The sequence below is a fragment of the Mauremys reevesii genome, linkage group 22 (genome assembly GCF_016161935.1).
Source record: "Mauremys reevesii isolate NIE-2019 linkage group 22, ASM1616193v1, whole genome shotgun sequence".
Taxonomy (NCBI): domain Eukaryota; kingdom Metazoa; phylum Chordata; order Testudines; family Geoemydidae; genus Mauremys; species Mauremys reevesii.
Window position 1 is genome coordinate 23,652,872 of NC_052644.1, and position 18,642 is coordinate 23,671,513.

The window sequence follows — 18,642 nt, forward strand, 5'->3', positions numbered from 1 at the left end:
AGGCCCGGGGTGCCCCACGCCGGCTGTCGGGGGCAGCGGGAGGCCCGGGGTGCCCACGCCCGGCTGTCCGGGGCAGCAGCGGGGAGGCCCGGGGCCCGCGCCGGCTGGGGGAGGGATCCTGGGGACCCCTGGCAGTACTGGGGTACAGGGGGTCCCCTAGCCCAGGAAGTCACCGTTACCTTCTCCCTGGGGGGTCCCAGATGGCGGCGTCTCGGCAGCTGCTCCGTCTGCGCCGAACACCTGGGCCTGGGAAAGGAGAGGGGCGGTGAGCACCAGGTCCCCTGGGTGTGGGCGCCCCAGCCCCCGCCCGGCGCGGCCGGACGCACGGTGGTGGCGAAGCCGCTCTGCGAGTCGAAGTCGCTGCCCTGGCGGGTGAGGGAGCGGTACTGCTGGTACACGTCGTCGCCCATGTCCGACAGCAGCTGGCTCACCTCCTGGCTGGCCGAGCCCGGCTTGGCCTCGCTCTTCTCGGCTGCAGAGAGGGGGGGCGGGTGAGACGTGGCTCGGCCGGCGCACGGTGAGCCTGGCGGCATTGGGGGGTGGGGGTGGGGGTGTTACCTTCGTCGGGGGCGTGGTAGGCGGCCAGCGCGTTCAGCATGTCGTAGATCACCTCCTTGATGGGCTCGGGGATGACGGGCAGGGCCGACGGCTTCACCGGCGTCGTCTTCACCAGCTGCACCGCGTTGGGGCCCTTGATCCGCAGGTTCTCGAACTCGTCGTCCGATGCTCCCAAGGGGAGAGAAAGGGAAGCAAAATAGAACCCAGGAGTCCGGGCTCCCAGCCTCCCCTGCTCTAACCCAGTGAACCCCACTCCCCTCCCAGAGCCGGGGAGAGACCCCAGGAGTCCGGGCTCCCAGCCTCCCCTGCTCTAACCCAGTGAACCCCACTCCCCTCCCAGAGCCGGGGAGAGAACCCAGGAGTCCGGGCTCCCAGCCTCCCCTGCTCTAACCCAGTGAACCTCACTCCCCTCCCAGAGCCGGGGAGAGACCCCAGGAGTCCGGGCTCCCAGCCCCCCCTGCTCTGACCCAGTGAACCCCACTCCCTTCCAGAGCCGGGGAGAGACCCCAGGAGTCCGGGCTCCCAGCCCCCCCTGCTCTGACCCAGTGAACCCCACTCCCCTCCCAGAGCCGGGGAGAGAACCCAGGTGTCCTGGCTCCCAGGCCTGCCTGGTCCGGGCAGGGGGAGCCAGGGGGTCTCTGTGCCCCACTTACCGGTGCCTGAGCCGCGGGGGGCGGGCAGGGCGATGCGGATGCAGCCGTTGGCCACCTCGGTGAAGATCTCGGGGTTGCGGCAGGCGGCCGGGCCCAGCACGCGCAGGATGTAGTTGATCTCGCGGGAGCCCAGGCTGCCCGACACCACCCCAGAGGTGGTGCTGCCCGCGCCGCTGGTGGCCGCCGAGCGCACAACCTGGGGGGGAGGGGAGGCCACAATGCAACAGCTGGAGGGGTGGGAGGGGGCGGCCCAATGGCACCCAGCTTCTCCCCGGTGTGGACCAAGGGCCCACAGGCACCCACCATCCACCTAGTACGGCCTAGGAGCCCGGCAGTGCCAGGGGCCAGGGCTGGCAGCACCCACCATCTCCCAGGGGACCCCGCGCAGTGCCAGGGGCCAGGGCTGGCAGCACCCACCTTCTCCATGGTGCGGACCAAGGGCCCACAGGCACCCACCATCCACCTAGTACGGCCTAGGAGCCCGGCAGTGCCAGGGGCCAGGGCTGGCAGCACCCACCATCTCCCAGGGGACCCTGCGCAGTGCCAGGGGCCAGGGCTGGCAGCACCCACCATCTCCCAGGGGACCCTGCGCAGTGCCAGGGGCCAGGGCTGGCAGCACCCACCTTCTCCATGGTGTGGCGCAGGGTGCAGGGCTCCTCGATGACGTGCCGGAAGAGCAGGGTGACGAGGGGCGTGAAGCCGTTGAAGCCGGAGCTCTGGGTCAGGCTGAGGATCATGCGGGTGCTGCGGAGCTCGGCGAACATCAGGGCGTACTTGTGGTGGCGCGTCAGGCGCAGGCAGAGGCGCAGGGTGGCGTGCAGCGTGTCGGGGTCCACCGGCACCCCCAGCATGCTCACGCAGGCCCGGATCAGCACCGTCACCATCTCCTCCGTCAGCCCCTCGATCAGGATCTCGGCCGCCTTCGGCTCCTCGGGGGCCGCCTCCTTCTCAGGGGGCAGGGGCTCCGCGGGCACTGGGGCCTCTGGGGGGCAGAGCACATTGGGGATGGCAGCTGCCCCTCACTTCCGACCCGCAGCCCCTGCCAGCCCAGCCCAGCCCCCCCTCCTCCCCCCCCCAGCCCCAGCCAGCCCGGGCCCCCTCACTCCCGTGCCAGCCCAGCCCCTGCCAGCCCAGCCCAGCCCCGGGCTCCCCTCACTCCCTGCCAGCCCAGCCCAGCCCCGGGCTCCCCTCACTCCCGACCCGCAGCCCCCCGCCAGCCCGAGCCACGTACCATTTGCCTTCTCCTCCTTGGCTTTACCCTCCATTTCTTTGGCCTCCTCCAGGGTCTTCTCCAGCTCCTGCCCGTTGCCCTCCTTGGCTCCCTTCCCGAGCCGGGGCACCCGCAGCAGCGTCAGCATCACCGGGCGCCGGTTGCCCGTCTCCTCGTTCACCTGGCAGGGGAAGGGGAAGGGGCAGGGGGTCAGCGCCTGCTCGGGGGGACCGGGCTGCCCCCGCCCCGGGCGCTGGGCTCCGTACCTGCACCATGGTGGTGAACTGCACGGTGTAGCGCCGGCGGCCGGCGGTGAAGCGCACGCTGGTCTCGCCTGCCTTCCAGGCCGTGTCGATGGTGCTGTTGTTGCTGGCGCTGTAGCTGCACCAGCGGCCGGAGCGGTCGTCAAACCAGCGCCAGTTGTTCCCGTTGGCCTGGAGATACTGGGGGGGCAGAGAACCCAGTGGATCGGGGGGGCCCGGGCCCTGCCTCTCCTGCTGCTAGGAACCTTCCCCGCCCCTCCCGGCCGGCGCTCCCCCCACTGCCCGGATCCCCCACTCCCAGCCACCCCCTCCCGGCCGGCGCTCCCCCCACTGCCCGGAGCCCACACTCCCAGCCACCCCCTCCCGGCCGGCGCTCCCCACTGCCCGGATCCCCACTCCCAGCCACCCCACCCACAGCCTGCGGCCCCCGCCGCCCGGATCCCCACTCCCAGCCACCCCTTCCCTGCTGCCCGGATCCCCACCCACAGCCTGCCCTTCCCCGCTGTCCGGATCCCCCACCCACAGCCTGCCCTTCCCCACCGCCCGGATCCCCACTCCCAGCCACCCCACCCACAGCCTGCCCTTCCCCACCGCCCAGATCCCCACTCCCAGCCACCCTCCCGGCCGGCGCTCCCCACTGCCCGGATCCCCACTCCCAGCCACCCCACCCACAGCCTGCTCTCCCCGCCGCCCGGATCCCCACCCACAGCCACCCCACCCAGCGCTCCCCATTACCGCCCGGATCCCCACTCCCAGCCACCCCACCCACAGCCGGCGCTCCCCACTACCACCCAGATCCCCACCCACAGCCTGCGCCCCCCCCACCGCCCAGATCCCCAGCCCCCCTGACCTCCGCTCCCTCCCGCCGTCCTGATCCCTCCCTGACCCCTCGGCCTTTCCCATTGGGGACTCTCCCTGCCCGGCGGCCGAGCAGAGCGGGAGGTGACGGGGGCACAGACCCCCCTGGACGGAGCCGACGAGGCCTCGCAAGGCCGGTACCTTGTTCATCTGGGCTCGTCTCTTGGACGAGATGGCCGTCTTCTCGTAGAAGTCAATGAGCAGCAGCACCGGCGTGATCCACCTGGGGCAGGGAGGGGAGGGCAGTCGGTCCCACGGAACAATGACGGGGTCGGGGCTCTTCCCCTCTGGGGGGCGCCGGCTCCCATCCGGCCCCAGGACGGGGACTGGCTGGCTCAGGGGGCAGGGAATGGGGCAGGGGTCTGTCCCCTCTAGGGGGCGCCAGCTCCCATCCGGCCCCAGGGCAGGGACTGGCTGGCTCGGGGGGCAGGGAATAGGGCCTGTCCCCTATGGGGTGCGCATTCACAGGGTCTGAGCAGCACCCCAGGGCAGTCCCCCGGGGACCCCGTCCCCCATTCACCCCAGCTGTGGGGAGGCTGAGGGCACCCCCTGGGCCCTTACTTGGGGGTCTGCACCTCCTTCTGCTCCTTGGCGGCCTGGAGGCAGGGCTGCACCACCTCCAGCAGCTTGATCAGCACGTTAAGGACACCGCTCGACTCCACCACGCGGGCACACGGCAGCTTCAGCTCCTGCAGGGGGCACAAGCGATGTGGGGCGGGGCCACTGGGTAAGCCCCCCCCACCCTGGGAAACACCACCCTCTGCTGGAGGGGACAAGCCCCACTTTGAATGGTCTGTGCTCAATTTAGGAAGCCCAAGCGTGCCTCAGTTTCCCCGATACTTCGCACCGCAGGCACTGGGGGGTGTTCCCAGGCCGAGCGGCCCCCAAAGCGCCGACAAACCGGCCCCCGGACACCAGGCCCCAGCTGGCTCCGGGCTGTGCTACCCCACAGGCTTCCTGAGCCGCGGGTAATTCACCAGCCAGGCTGGCAGCGCGGAGGGAGCCGGGGTCGGTGGGGCCTGCTGGGCAGAACATGGGGGGGAGGGAGCCGGAGGACCAGAGCCCGGGGCTCATTCTGAGGTGGCTGGAGGCCACGGGGCCGGCCCTGGATGAGTGGAGACACCCCCCCCCCTCCTTGGGAATCAGTCATGTAGGGAAGGGGGGGCTGGGAGCCAGGACTCCTGGGTTCTCCCCTGGCTCTGGTGGTTAGAGCAGGGGCGGCTGGGGGCCAGGACTCCTGGGTTCTCCCCCGGCCCGGCGGCCTCACCTCGAAGAGCAGGGTGAGCAGCAGGATGCGGGTGGCCAGGTTGGCAGCCTGGGGCAGTGTGGCCATCTGGCTGATCCACTCCGAGACCGTCTTGGTGTCGCTGGTGGTGAGGGGCAGGGCCGCCTTGATGAGCACGTCGGCCGCTTCCCACACCTGGGCAGGGACAGGGGCAAGCGTCAGGCCCTATGGCCCCGAGTGACCCACCCCCCATGGGTGCCAGGCCCGGGACAGCTGCCCGCAGTCTGCCCGGGGTGCGGGCCCCTCACCTGCTTGACCACTTGCTTGAGGATGGTGTCGCGGTAGGGGGCGCCGTTGCGCTTGACGGCCGTCATGATGAGGTCGCAGACGCGGTACACGGTGTCCGGCAGCTCGTCCAGCAGCTGGGAGCAGCCGGGCAACATGGCGTCCGTGAAGCCGTGCAGCTCGGCCGGGTCCAGCGGCTGCGCGTCCTCGAACTTCTCCAGGCACTTGGCCTCCTCCTCCTCCTGCTTCTCCCGCGCCTTGCGCTCCTCTTCCTCCTTCCGGCAGGCGGCCTCCTGCGCCGGGGGTGGGGGGCACGGGGTGAGATCTGCCCGGCTGCCGGATCCCCCCTGCCGCCCGCCACAGCCGGATCCCCACTGCCGGATCCCCCCTCCTGCCCGCCACAGCCGGATCCCCACTGCCGGATCCCCCCCTGCCTGATCCCCGCCCGCCGCAGCCGGATCCCCACCGCCGGATCCCCGCCCGCCGCAGCTGCCGGATCCCCCCCTCCCGCCCGCCGCAGCCGGATCCCCCCCAGCACTGCCAGGTCCCCTACACTGTATCCGCAGCGCCCCCCACTCCTGCTATCCCAGCCCTGGGTGGGCCCCTTACCTCCGGGGACTCGGCCCGCTGCTCCATGGGGATATCCTGGCCCAGCGACATGGCGATGGCTCGCATCATCTGGTCCTCCTCCGACATGCTCAGGTCCTGCAGCACAAGCCATGGGGCAGTTGAGGGGCAGGCGCCGGGCAGTCCCAGAGGGAGCTGGGGGGGCAGAGGGGCCGGGCGGGGGGGACCCGGGGCCGGGCCATGGGGTGCTTACCCGTACGACCCCGCCCATGAGCGGGGGCGGGTGGGTCAGGAGGTACTCGGTGGCCTGCTCCATGGTGCTGGTGTTCAGCAGGGCCTCCATGGCGTGTTCCCGCGTGAAACCCATGTCCATCAGCTGGGAGAGGGAGAGAACCTCAGCGGGAGAGGGAGAGAACCCAGGCGTCCAACCCACCACTCCCCTCCCCGAGCCAGGAGAGAACCCAGGCGTCCAACCCACCACTCCCCTCCCCGAGCCAGGAGAGAACCCAGGCAGCCTGGCTCCCAGCCCCCTCACCCCAACCCACCACTCCCCTCCCCGAGCCAGGAGAGAACCCAGGCGTCCAACCCACCACTCCCCTCCCCGAGCCAGGAGAGAACCCAGGCGTCCAACCCACCACTCCCCTCCCCGAGCCAAGAGAGAACCCAGGCATCCTGGCTCCCAGCCCCCTCACCCCAACCACCACTCCCCACTCCCCTCCCCGAGCCAGGAGAGAACCCAGGCGTCCAACCCACCACTCCCCTCCCCGAGCCAAGAGAGAACCCAGGCGTCCAACCCACCACTCCCCTCCCAGAGCCGGGAGAGAACCCAGGCAGCCTGGCTCCCCGCCCCTGCTCTAACCACCAGACCCCACTCCTCCCGAGCCAGAGAGAACCCAGGCATCCTGGCTCCCAGCCCCTCACTCCAACCCACCACTCCCCTCCCCGAGCCAGGAGAGAACCCAGGCGTCCTGGCTCCCAGCCCCCTCACTCCAACCCACCACTCCCATCCCCGAGCCAGGAGAGAACCCAGGCGTCCAACCCCCCACTCCCCACCCCCAGCCCGGAGCGAACCCAGGCAGCCTGGCTCCCAGCCCCCTCACCCCAACCCCCCCCTCCCCTCCCCGAGCCAGGAGAGAACCCAGGCGTCCAACCCACCACTCCCCTCCCCAAGCCAGGAGAGAACCCAGGCTCCCAGCCCCGGCATCACCCCCTACCTGCTGCAGCTGCTGCTGGTTGACCTGGGGCTCCCGCCGGGCTCCGCCCTCCTCCTGCCCGGCCTCCTCCTCCCCCCGCGCCCCCTCCTTCTCCTTGCCCAGGCGCTCGCGGATGAGGGGCTCGCCCCGCAGGATGTGGCACAGGATGGCCAGCATGGACTCTGCCATGCGCCCCCCGTACACCTTCAGGGGCTTGCGGTTCCACAGGTTCTTGATGCAGGTGAAGGCCGCCTGAGAGGCAGAGGAGTTAGTGGCAGCTCCGCTGGTGGCAGCAGTGGGATTTCCCCCTCCCCCACACCAGTCAGCACTGCTGGGTAGCAGTGGGACCCCCCCCATATCCCCTCACCCAAGAGCCACAGCATCTGACCTGACATGCTCTCTCTTGCCAGTTCCTTGGGTGGGGCTGACAGGGCCCCATGGCAGAGGAGGGGGGGGCAAGGATCCCCCATGCCCATCCCCAGTAGCTGGGGCATACGGCCTGGCGCCATCTCATGCCGCAGACCGAGCAACGGGCCGGCAGGGGAGACGGGGACGGACACCCCACTGTCTCCGCGCTCTGCGAGCCACTGGCCCAGGCTGTGGCAGTCACACCGCTGCGGCCCGGACGGTGCCAACCGGCCTCGGCACCCACCTTCTGGGTGACCACCAGGAAGCGCAGGGCGCTGAACTGCGGGTAGTTCTGCCCGCCCGGCAGCTTGGCAGGCAGAGCGTGGGGCGACTCCAGCACCGTGCTGGGGTTCACCATCTTCTCCACCAGCATGAGCCAGGCGTCCAGGAACTCCCCCGTCCCATCCGGCAGGTCCGGGTGCTCCAGCCCCTCGGCCACGGGGACCTTGCCCCCCATGGAGAGGGCCCAGTTGAAGGTCCTGTGGGTAAGGGCAGGTTAAAGGTCTGTCCCAGGCTGGGATCCCCCCACACGCAGGGGAGCAGAACCCAGGAGTCCTGGCTCCCAGCCCCCCTGCTCTAATCACTCGTCCCCACTCCCCCCTCAGCACCGAGCTGGCCCCCGGCTCCGGCCCCAGGGCTGCCGCGGACTCACTCGAAGAGGGCATTGTGGCCACCGGAGCAGAGGAATTTCTGCAGCATGAGGTGGTAGGGGTACTTGCGCTCGTCGAACAGCATGGGCGACGTGAACCCCACCGAGCAGATGAAGAACGTCAGCCTGTGGGGGGTGGGGAAAGAGGTCAGCCCCGCGCTGGGGACACCCCCAAGCCCCCCCTCCCACCTGGCAGACCAGAACCGTCTCCCATCCAGCCCCCACACCCATGCCCTCCCCGAGGGATCAGACCCTGGCCCCAACACACACCCCTGTGACAGTCTATACCATTAAGTTCACCACTTAATGAACTTGTGAGGTGTTATTTGAAAAGTCATAATCCGCTGAACATCATTGTCCCGGCGACACGGGCACAGTAACGCTACATGTTGTAAGGTTCTTCCTGAAACAGGCTGTAATTCTGCGTAATGCCCAGGCATCAGACACAGCCTCACCCCTCACGTCCACAAGAGCTGGCTTGTCGCCTGCACCCCAGAGCCCCTCTCCCTGCTGGTGACACCAGTGAACACCTGAACCACACTGAACTAAGGGGGAGGGGCTCCAACCTGTGACCTGTACCCGGCGCGCGGGGAGCCAAAACCACCTGCTTTTCACACTCACCGGAAGCGCGGCGTGGGGGTGTAGGGCGGGGGCTGCCAGGAGAGCCCCTTGGTCAGCAGCTTGGTGAGGGCCGAGGCAGTGGAGCGGGCGGCCGGCGTGGGCGCGGTGGTGGTGCTGGCAGCGTGGTGGCTCCGTCTCTGGCGCACCGGGGAGCCCACGCACAGCTTCACCAGCAGCCCAAACAGCTCGGCCAGAGCGCGGCCCAGCCGGGACGAGGCTGGGGGGGGCATGGGGCAGAGGTGAGCGGACAGCCAACACCGGGCACTACCCAAGGCCCTGCAATCCCCTGGCATGGAGGATTTGCTTTCCCTCCCCGCCAGCGCTGAGGAGAGAACCCAGGAGTCCTGGCTCCCAGCCCACCCCCCACTCTAACCACTGAACCCTACTCCCCTCCCAGAGCCAGAGAGAGAACCCAGGAGTCCTGGCTCCCAGCCCCCCTAAACCCCACTCCCCTCCCAGAGCCAGAGAGAGAACCCAGGAGTCCTGGCTCCCAGCCCACCCCCCCACTCTAACCACTGAACCCTACTCCCCTCCCAGAGCCAGAGAGAGAACCCAGGAGTCCTGGCTCCCAGCCCACCCCCCCACTCTAACCACTGAACCCTACTCCCCTCCCCAAGCTGGAGAGAGAACCCAGGCGTCCCAGTGGCGTCTGTGTCGCTCACCCGACAGGAGGGGTTTGATCTGCTTGATCCTGGCCGCCATGGCCGGCGTGATCTTGGCCTTGCCCTTGGCGTCGGCCGTGCTGGGCTCATCCGTCTCCATGGGGGCCAGCGCGTCTCCGTCCAGGCCGATCCCCTCCAGCAGGCCCTGGGCTGGGGGCTCCACACTCCCCCCTGCGACTGCCTCCGCTTCACCTTCTGGGGGGAGGGAAAGAATTAGTGCTGGGTGGGGCTTGAGCCCTGGACTAACCAGCAACCCCCCAGACCTTGCCCCAGCCGTTAAAACAAATCCAAGGAAGTTCTTCTTCCCGCAGCCACAGGCAACCTGTGGAACTCCCTGCCTGAGGAGGCTGTGAAGGCCGGGACAATAACAATGTTTAAAAAGGAACTGGACAAATTCATGGAGGTTAAGTCCGTTAATGGCTAGTAGCCAGGCTGGGTGAGGAATGGGGTCCCTGGCCCCCGTTTGTCAGCGGGTGGAGATGGACGGCAGGAGAGAGATCACTTGATCATCACCTGTTGGGTTCACTCCCTCTGGGGCACCTGGCACTGGCCACTGTCGGCAGACAGGACACTGGGCTAGATGGACCTTTGGTCTGACCCGGTACGGCCGTTCTTCTGTTCATGCCGGGATCCCTGCTCTCACCCCCCACTCTAACCACTAGGCCCCAGTGCCCGCCCAGAGCCAGGGCCCAGGAACCTGCATGTGGAGAAGCTGAGGGGAGCTCCCTGCCGGCGCCCTGTCCCCGAGTCCGTACCTGCTTTCTTGGCTCCCTGGGGGGCGTTGGGTGCCACCTTCTCCTCCTTGGGCACCAGCTTCTGCATGTCGGCCTGGCCGAACTCACAGCCTGTCGGCAAGCTGTGAATAGGGACAAGGGGGCGTCAGGCCTGTGGGCCCCCCTGGCCCGGCACCCCCTCCCCCCGATCCAGCCGGGGAGCCGCCCAGCCTGGCACCCGCCCACACCCGCCGATCCGACCCGTGGGCCCCCCCGGGCCGGTACCTGCCCCCCCCACCCCCCAGCTGACCCGTGGGCCCACCCGGCCCGGCACCTCCCCCAACAGCTGGATTAGACCCCAGCCCCAGCCAGGACCCCGTTATCCCCCACCCCAACAGCTGCAGCTGCCCCTTTGCTCCGAACACTCTGGGGCGGCCGTGGGCCGGAAGCAGCGTCTGCAGCCAGGCTGGAGCAGTGTGGGGGGCGGACCCCCCGTACCTGTTGGGGGTGCAGAGGGACAGCAGGACGGTGCTCTCCCACACCAGGGAGCAGTACAGCTGGCTCAGCTTGCTGAGAACGCTCAGGCCCAGGTGGGAGCCCCACTGGTTCACCGAGATGGCCCGGATCTCGCTCTGGAAGAGACAGAGCTCTGGTTGCAGACTCAGCCCGCCGCCCGGCCCAGGTGGGCCCCACCACCCCCAGCCACCCGCCCGCCCGCCGGCTCACCTGGCCCACCCGGCAGGTGTGGACGAACATCATGATGTAGGCGTGGGCGGCCGTCAGCGCGTGGAGCAGCGGCGTGGCCTGGGCCGACAGGGTGGCGTCGGCTACGTTGCCCGCGCAGGCCAGCTCCCGCAGCAGCACGGAGCCGCCCGGCGCCTCAATGGGCCGGTGCAGGGGCTCCAGGGAAGAGAGGATCGAGTCGAGCTGCAGCAGCCCCTCCTGCAGCACCTTGGGCTCGTGGGAGAGCGTCTGGAACAGAGGGAGCGGGGTGAGTCCCCCCCAGGGCCCCCCGGCCCTGGAGCTGGGGTGGGACTCGTGGCCGACTCCAGCTAGCTGGGGTGGGAGACGCGAGGTGCCACGAGTCGCTGCCAGCTGCCCTCTGCCCACCCTGAGGGCAGACGCTGATTCTGCTGAACCAGATGCACCATGGGAGCTGGGGTGCCCACGGAGGGCTGTGGTCCCACCCCCATTCCTGCCCAACCCCCGCAGGTGCCGGCCTCCACGTGGAATTCCCCTCAAGGGCTCGGCCTCGTTTCCCGGTGGCAGGGAGTTCCGCAGGACCCCGGCCCTGCTGGAAAGGATCTGGGGTACCAAGTACTCTCAGAGCCCCGGGAGAGCGATTTCCAAAATGGGGGGGCAGACCCATTCCCACCTGCTGTGTCTCCCCCGGCCCAGCCCCGCCAACCCCCCCTTACCAAGATGGATTTGCAGACGCCCGCCACGGCCTGGCAGGCGGCCGAGGTGGGGAAGTCGATGGGCAGGTTGGGCAGGCCCAGGATGGTGACCAGGGGCAGCAGCCCCTTCTGGCTGACGAACTCCTGACAGTGGTCGTCCGTCGTGTTGTTGCTGAGGATGGACTCCACGAATTTCATCTGGGATGGGGGGGGAAAGAGGGGGTCAGCCCGGGGCGCAGTGCCCCCGCCCCGATCCCCCGCCCGTCGGCCCGGGCGCAGTCCCCGCCCGATCCCCGCCCGTCGGCCCGGGATGCAGTCCCCGCCCACCCCCCCCCCACTCCGTCGGGCTCAGCCGAGAGGTGAATGGGAAGGGGAGGGGACCGAAGGACACTGGAGGTTTGGGGGCCCCCCCAAGGTGGACAGATGGACGGGGGGGGGGAGATTAGCCCCGTGCACAGGAAACGTGATTTCGCACCCGCGGCCCAGCTGCTCCCTGGAGCGTGGCACAGACGCTGGCCCCCTCACGAGCCTCACCATGCGGGTGGGAGCCTGCCCCGGGCACTGTAACAGGCCAGCAGGGGATCTCGCCCAGGGGGCCAGCTGGCGAGGGGCCCCACGTCCCCCCAGCCCTGCCCAACTCACCACGTTGAGGATATAGTCCATGAGGGGGATGGGGATTCGCTCCTCCGTCCCAACCACCCTGGAAGAGGAAGGGAAGTGCCCCAGTTAGCGCCTCGCCCAGCCTGGCGCTGAGGGGAAGCGGTGGGATCCGGAGCCCCCAGCATGGAGATCTCGCACCCACGCGGCATCTGGCTCCCACACACCCCCCGTGAGCGGCCAGGGCGCTGCCGTGCCCGAAACGTGGCAGGACCAGATCTGCCCCCACCTCTCCCTGGGCAGGACAGCAGCTTCCAAGCCACTCTAGGGGGCTGGGATGTTCGTAGCCTCCTCTCGGGGGAAGCCATCTCCCCCCACCGTGCCTCAGTTTCCCTCTCCTCTGCACCACCACCCCCATGGCCTCTCCCACCCCGTCATCATCATCATCAAGGTGGGGATAGCTTGGCTGTGCTCTGGGAGCAGAGCCATTGGGGCCTAATTCACATGTTAGGTTAGAGCGGGGGGGGGGGCTGGGGGCCAGGACTCCTGGGTTCTACCCCCGGCTCGGGGTGGGGAGTGGAGTCTAGTGGTTAGAGCGGGGGGGGGCACCAGGACTCCTGGGTTCTACCCCCGGCTCTGGGAAGGGAGTGGGGGGGCTGGGCACCAGGACTCCTGGGTTCTACCCCCGGCTCTGGGGCCCTCTGGCCACCGGGGTAGGGGGGATAGGGGGCACTCACTGCTGGCCGGGCTCCGCCTCGCTCTGCTGGGTGGCGTTGAAGGTCTGCATGGCCTGCACCTCCTCCTCCTCCTCGTCTTCGCTGGAGGCCTCCTCGGCCGCGTGGGTGGAGCGGGGCGGCGGGGCCGTGGCCGTGCCGTCGGCCTTCTGGATGGAGGGCTTCTGGCAGATGTACTTGGGGTCCCGGCCCAGGTTGCAGATCTCCTCCAGCAGCTGCGGCGGGGAGGAGACGGCGCAGTGAGCCGGGGCCGCCGGGGAGGAGCCCAGCTGCTCAGCGCCCGACGCTGGGGGGATTCGGGCAGCGGGGGGGGAGACGAGGGGGGCCCCGTTCCCATGGGCTGCCGACCCCAGGGTGAGGTCGGAGAGACAGACAGGGAGAGGGAGGAGACCCAGAGACAGACGGAATCCCAAGGGACGGATTGGCCTGGCCGGCGCGTACCGAAGCGCTGGGGGGGGAAGGCCAGGAGGGGGCGTTTGGAGGGACGGGGGGGAGGAGCGAAGGGGCTCACGAGGATTTCAAGCCTGGTGACACTAGCCAAATGGCTCCTCATGGTGGCCAGAGCCCGGGGCGGGGCCGGAGGGGGCTGGTGGGGTCAGAGCCACGCGCTACGGACCCACGACAACCAGCGCTGCAGGACGGCAGTGCCACCGCCCCGCCCCGACCCCGCAGGCCGGGCGAGTCCAGGGCCCGGGGGACCCGGGTGGGGGCAGATCCGCCCCCCCTTCCTCCCCCCCCCGTACCTTGATGATGGCGGTGGTGGCGTCCGTCTTGAGCGTGGGCTGGTGCCTCATGAGCTCGTCCACGGCGCTGCCCAGGTTAGAGGCCGTGTCCCCTGCAGGGCAGAGCAGGCTCAGTGCGCGACCAGAGCCCCAGAGCCGCCAGCCTCCCACACGGGCTGGGGCGCCCCCTTGGGGCAGCGCAGCCTGTCAGGTCTGGCCACAGCTCGGGGAGGTGAGCCAGGACTCCTGGGTTCTCTAGCTGTGAGTCCCTTCCCCCAGAAAAGCATCCGATGCCCACTGCCAGGCCTAGGAGCCCAGGGATGGCTGGTGAGCGCCCCCCCCCCCCCTCCCGGTACTCACCCAGCGGGTCGGAGCTGCGCCGGCGCCGCATGGCGGGCAGGTAATCCGGGGACAGCAGCACCTTGAAGAGCCGCTCGAAGGGCTGGCACTGCACGAAGGACTGGAGGCCGCGGGCGTTCAGACACAGGGCGCTGAACACGTTGGGGAGGGAGCCCAGGACTTCCCGCGTGGCCGGGACCTGCCCGACGGGGGGGGAGCAGAGTCAGCCACAGGGGCGGGGGGTCAGCTGCCCAATCCCCCCCCACGCCCTCCCAAGAGCCGAGTCAGCCACGGGGGCGGGGGGTCAGCTGCCCAATCCCCCCCACGCCCTCCCAAGAGCCGAGTCGGCCACGGGGGCGGGGGGTCCGCTGCCCCCCCCCCCGACGCCCTCCCAAGAGCCGAGTCGGCCACGGGGGCGGGGGGTCAGCTGCCCCCCCCCACGCCCTCCCAAGAGCCGAGTCGGCCACGGGGGCGGGGGGTCAGCTGCCCAACCCCCCCACGCCCTCCCAAGAGCCGAGTCAGCCACGGGGGCGGGGGGTCAGCTGCCCAACCCCCCCACCCCCCCCCCAGAGCCGAGTCAGCCACGGGGGCGGGGGGTCAGCTGCCCATCCCCCCGCCCTCCCAAGAGGGGAGTCAGCCACGGGGCGGGGTCAGCTGCCCAACCCCACGCCCTCCCAGAGCCGAGTCGGCCACGGGGCGGGGTCAGCTCCCACGCCCTCCCAGAGCCGAGTCGGCCACGGGGCGGGGTCAGCTGCCCCCCACGCCCTCCCAAGAGCCGAGTCGGCCACGGGGGCGGGGGGTCAGCTGCCCCACGCCCTCCCAAGAGCCGAGTCGGCCACGGGGGCGGGGGGTCAGCTGCCCAACCCCCCCACGCCCTCCCAAGAGCCGAGTCAGCCACGGGGGCGGGGGGTCAGCTGCCCAACCCCCCCACGCCCTCCCAAGAGCCGAGTCAGCCACGGGGGCGGGGGGTCAGCTGCCCAACCCCACGCCCTCCCAAGAGCCGAGTCGGCCACGGGGCGGGGTCAGCTGCCCCCCCCACGCCCTCCCAAGAGCCGAGTCGGCCACGGGGGCGGGGGGTCAGCTGCCCCCACGCCCTCCCAAGGCCGAGTCAGCCACGGGGCGGGGTCAGCTGCCCCCACGCCCTCCCAGAGGAGTCAGCCACGGGGCGGGGTCAGCTGCCCCCACGCCCTCCCAGAGCCGAGTCAGCCACGGGGGCGGGGGTCAGCTGCCCCCCCCCACGCCCTCCCAAGGGCCACCGGGAGCCAGCACAGAGGGCCAGTGAAGGGGGGGCCCAGAGTGACCCCACCACAGGGACTTGTTCAGCACACGCCAGGCGGATGGTTCAGTCCCCGGCCAAGGCACCGGAGGCCCTGCTCAGCCGGGAACCCAGCCCCAGCCGAAGGGACCCACAGCCCGCCCGCCCGCCGGGGGAGGGGCCGCGTGCCGGCCAGGCGAGGGCGAGGGGACGGTGGGGCAGCCGGGCTCACGTCTTTGATGAGGAGGGCGTGTAGCATGACGTCCGTCAGCCCGTTGTCCTGCAGCGAGGAGAGCAGCGAGGGCTCCTGGAACACGAAGACCGTCACCACTTCGGTGGCTGCAGGGCGGAGGAGAGAGCACGGGGGGTGAGGGACGGCTGCCCCACTCCTCTCGGAGACGCCCCCCAGCCAGGGATCCGCCACCCGTTCGGGAGAGAGCCCACTGAAACGAGACTCACCCACTCTCATGCTTCAGGGCTTCAGCCAGGGTTCTGCGGGGGTCAGGAAGGAATTTCCCTCCCCTCCCCTCCTGCCCAATGGGGCTAGTTATTCCCTTCCTCTGCAGCATCAGGGAGGCTGGAGACAGACCATCTGACAGCCTGGGCTGCCCCAGAGAATCCTCTTTTAGGGGCCTGGCTCAGCTATGGGGTGCGGCGGTCAGGGAAGTTGGACACTAATGAGCCGCACCCAGCTCCCGCCCTGCGCCAGGCGCTGTACGTCAGGGCACCCCAGTTTCCGTCTGACTCCACACGCTACCCTAACTCGCGCAAGCAGCAGGCCGCCCGCTGTGTCCCACCACAGCCGGGCAAGGGCTCGCCCCGCACGAGGGCAGCCAGTCCGGAGGCCGTATCGCGAGGCTGCGCTGGGGATACCGGCTAACACAGAGCTCACTTCTGCGGGGTCGTTCCCCTGTTTCGACAGCTGGGGAATCTGAGCCCAAGGCACCAGCGGGCCAGCCAGCCGCCGCTGCCCGGTGCCGACCCCCCCCCTCCCAATTTCTCCTCGTCCGCCTTGAATTGTGGGCACCAGAGCCGGCCGCAGCAGGAGTTCAGATAACCGCTGGGCTCCCCGGATCACGCCAGGCCGCTCGCCCCGGCTCTGCGGAGGATTCGTGGACACAGGGTGGCTTCCCACCCACCCAGAAGGGCAGCTGGAGGGGGGACTCGGGAAGGCATCGCCCTGGAGCAGGGCCCCCGGCCCTGTCCCGTCACTCACCGAGCAGGAAGAGAGACGGGCCGTAGTACTCCGCGTTGCTGATGACGTGCTTCAGAGAGGTAGGCAAGGAGCCATCCATCACTGCCAGGGGAGAGGGGCCGTGAGACACACTTCATAACAGGGAGAAAGGAGGGGGGCTGGGAGCCAGGACTCCTGGGTTCTCTCCCGGCGCGGGGAGGGGAGTGGGGGCTGGTGGGTTAGAGCAGGGGGGCTGGGAGCCAGGACTCCTGGCTTCTCTCCCGGCGCGGGGAGGGGAGTGGGGGCTAGTGGTTAGAGCAGGGGGGCTGGGAGCCAGGACTCCTGGGTTCTCTTGGTGGGGGAGGGGACAGAGGAGGAGATAGGCAGCTCAGATCCTGCGCCCACCCACCCCTCGCCCGCCACAGGTGCCCCCTCACCGTGGCGAATGCCGTCCGAGAAGGCGGGGTCCTGGATGGCTTTCTTGAGGAAGTTGAGCATGGATTTGAGGAGGGCGGCTCGCTGCGGGATACACTGCACGCCTGCGGACAGGGGGAAGAGGTCAGCACCCGGGCCACTGCTCACTGACCCCCCCCGCCCGCGCCAGCCCAACCCACCGCTGCGGGGGGCGACGACCGCACTGGCCGTGCCGCCGGTGCTGCAGCTGGGGGCAACGGTGCTCGGCGTCCTCGCTTCCGCCACCACCACTGCCGCCGCTTCCGGCCGGGGCTCCGCTGAGGTTGAAGGGCCCGGACTGCTCTCCATGGCCACGTCCGACACTGCAGGGGGACACGGAATGTTCCACACCGGTAACCACCACCCCCGAATTCCCCGGCACCGTGCCGGCGCCCGACTCCTTCCAGCCCCATGGAGCCGCCACCTCTCTGGGGCTGAGATCCCTGGGACTACGGGTTAGAGCAGGGGGGCTGGGAGCCCGGACTCCTGGGTTCTCTCCCCAGCTCTGGGAGGGCAGTGAGGGCTGGTGGTTAGAGCAGGGGGGCTGGGAGCCCGGACTCCTGGGTTCTCTCCCCAGCTCTGGGAGGGCAGTGGGGGCTGGTGGATTAGAGCGGGGGGGCTGGGAGCCCAGACTCCTGGGTTCTCTCCCCAGCTCTCGGAGGGTAGTGGGGGCTGGTGGGTTAGAGCAGGGGGGCTGGAAGCAAAGACTTCTGGGAATCTCTTTCAATCCCAAACCCCTGCCCGGGAGATGAAGGAGACCTGCAGCTTGGCCAGCACCCATCTCCCCGGGGTTTCGGCCGCAGCGCCGAGCCCGCCCGCAGACAGGGCAGACCTGCTGGGCGATGGGGGTGAAACGCACGGCCCAGCCACGTTCCCAGTTACCTTCCATGTCCGTCTCCATCTCCTCCCCTTCCTGGAGGGGGGCGGTGGGCGGCCTCTGGATCTTTGGCTTTATGACGAAGGGGCACTCCCGGCGGCACAGGTCCACCTCGTGCTGGGGAGAGAGCACGCGTCAGTGGGGCCGGGCGGGGGGGTCGGGGCGGGGGGGCAGGCGGCGGGGGGCTGGTTACCTCCAGCCGGTAGATGAAGATGGAGAGGCCGCTGTGGGACTGGAAGGCCGCCATGTCCAGGTTGGTGATGAGATCCACCACGCGCACCGCCCGGGTCACGAAGGTGATCTGGTCCTGTTCGTCCCCCAGGAACTTGATCACCTGGCGGGGGGAGCAGCGAGATCTCTGGTCCCGGAGCGAGCCGAGGAGGGGCCACGCGCCCCCCCACCCCTGCGGGGCTTTGAAACCCCCCTAGTGCGGCCTGCTCAGCGTGAGGGGACAGCCGAGACCACCACCGTCCCAGCCAGCCCTGCCACCTGACCTGGGAACCCAGGACCCGTCCGGGGGTCGGCAGTTCCGGCTCCGGGACAAGGTCCAGGGAGGGCAGAAGCCCTTTGCAGCCCAGCCCCCCCAGTGCGCCAGCCAGCTCTGTGCCCTTCGGCCAGACGGGAGCTGGGGCCCCATGTCCTGTCCCCCACCTCCTCCCCTCCCCGAGCCGGCGCCCTCTAGAGGACAGAGGCCTCTCCCCACGTCACCTTCAGTAAGGCCTCCATCATGCCGCAGGAGACCAGCGCTTCCCCGCCCGCGTCGTAGCTGGCCAGGTGGTAGAGGAAGGAGAAGAGGGCCGTGGCGAACTGGTGAGGGTACGGCTCCATGGTCGGGTCTGCGAGGGACACCCTGGTCAGCCCTTCGCCCGGGTCTGCCCCGGCCCCTGCTCCCCCGGCCCTGCCCCCAGCCCCGCCGGCCCCTGCTCCCCGCAGCCTGCCCGTGCTTCCCCGCCCCCAGTCCCCCCCCGGCCCTGGCCCCCGCCCCACCAGCCGCTCCCCCAGCCTGGCCCCAGCCCCACTCCCACCCGCCGCTCCCCAGCCCGGCCCGCTCTCCCCCAGCCGCCCCCGCTCACCGATCATGGCCTGGATGCAGTTGCGCACCAGGACCGGCAGGAAGCCGTGGTAGGAGGCGGTTCCCGTGCAGTCGATGATGCTGCTGAGTTTCGGGGTCCGCTCCAAGTGCACGATGGAGGTGAGGGTTCTCAAGGAGGCTGCCTTGATGTCCTGCG

The 18,642-nt window shown here is 69.9% G+C and overlaps 1 protein-coding gene across 1 annotated transcript in view; it reads right to left on the reverse strand.

The window, feature by feature from the left end:
• Window positions 1-18,642, reverse strand: part of HUWE1 (HECT, UBA and WWE domain containing E3 ubiquitin protein ligase 1) — a 65,211-nt gene that overhangs the window by 25,176 nt on the left and 21,393 nt on the right. Inside the window, 34 exon segments of the mRNA XM_039510329.1 lie at window positions 180-246; window positions 327-472; window positions 559-726; window positions 1,212-1,407; window positions 1,835-2,193; window positions 2,443-2,602; window positions 2,688-2,864; window positions 3,684-3,765; window positions 4,104-4,231; window positions 4,810-4,962; window positions 5,076-5,345; window positions 5,662-5,757; window positions 5,873-5,995; window positions 6,834-7,064; window positions 7,465-7,699; window positions 7,873-7,995; window positions 8,491-8,707; window positions 9,153-9,347; window positions 9,908-10,008; window positions 10,364-10,497; window positions 10,592-10,837; window positions 11,284-11,460; window positions 11,905-11,962; window positions 12,597-12,808; window positions 13,337-13,428; window positions 13,676-13,853; window positions 15,142-15,248; window positions 16,126-16,206; window positions 16,521-16,622; window positions 16,698-16,859; window positions 17,419-17,530; window positions 17,607-17,747; window positions 18,122-18,249; window positions 18,487-18,637. Of these exon segments, the coding sequence (XP_039366263.1) occupies window positions 180-246; window positions 327-472; window positions 559-726; window positions 1,212-1,407; window positions 1,835-2,193; window positions 2,443-2,602; window positions 2,688-2,864; window positions 3,684-3,765; window positions 4,104-4,231; window positions 4,810-4,962; window positions 5,076-5,345; window positions 5,662-5,757; window positions 5,873-5,995; window positions 6,834-7,064; window positions 7,465-7,699; window positions 7,873-7,995; window positions 8,491-8,707; window positions 9,153-9,347; window positions 9,908-10,008; window positions 10,364-10,497; window positions 10,592-10,837; window positions 11,284-11,460; window positions 11,905-11,962; window positions 12,597-12,808; window positions 13,337-13,428; window positions 13,676-13,853; window positions 15,142-15,248; window positions 16,126-16,206; window positions 16,521-16,622; window positions 16,698-16,859; window positions 17,419-17,530; window positions 17,607-17,747; window positions 18,122-18,249; window positions 18,487-18,637 (5,308 nt within the window).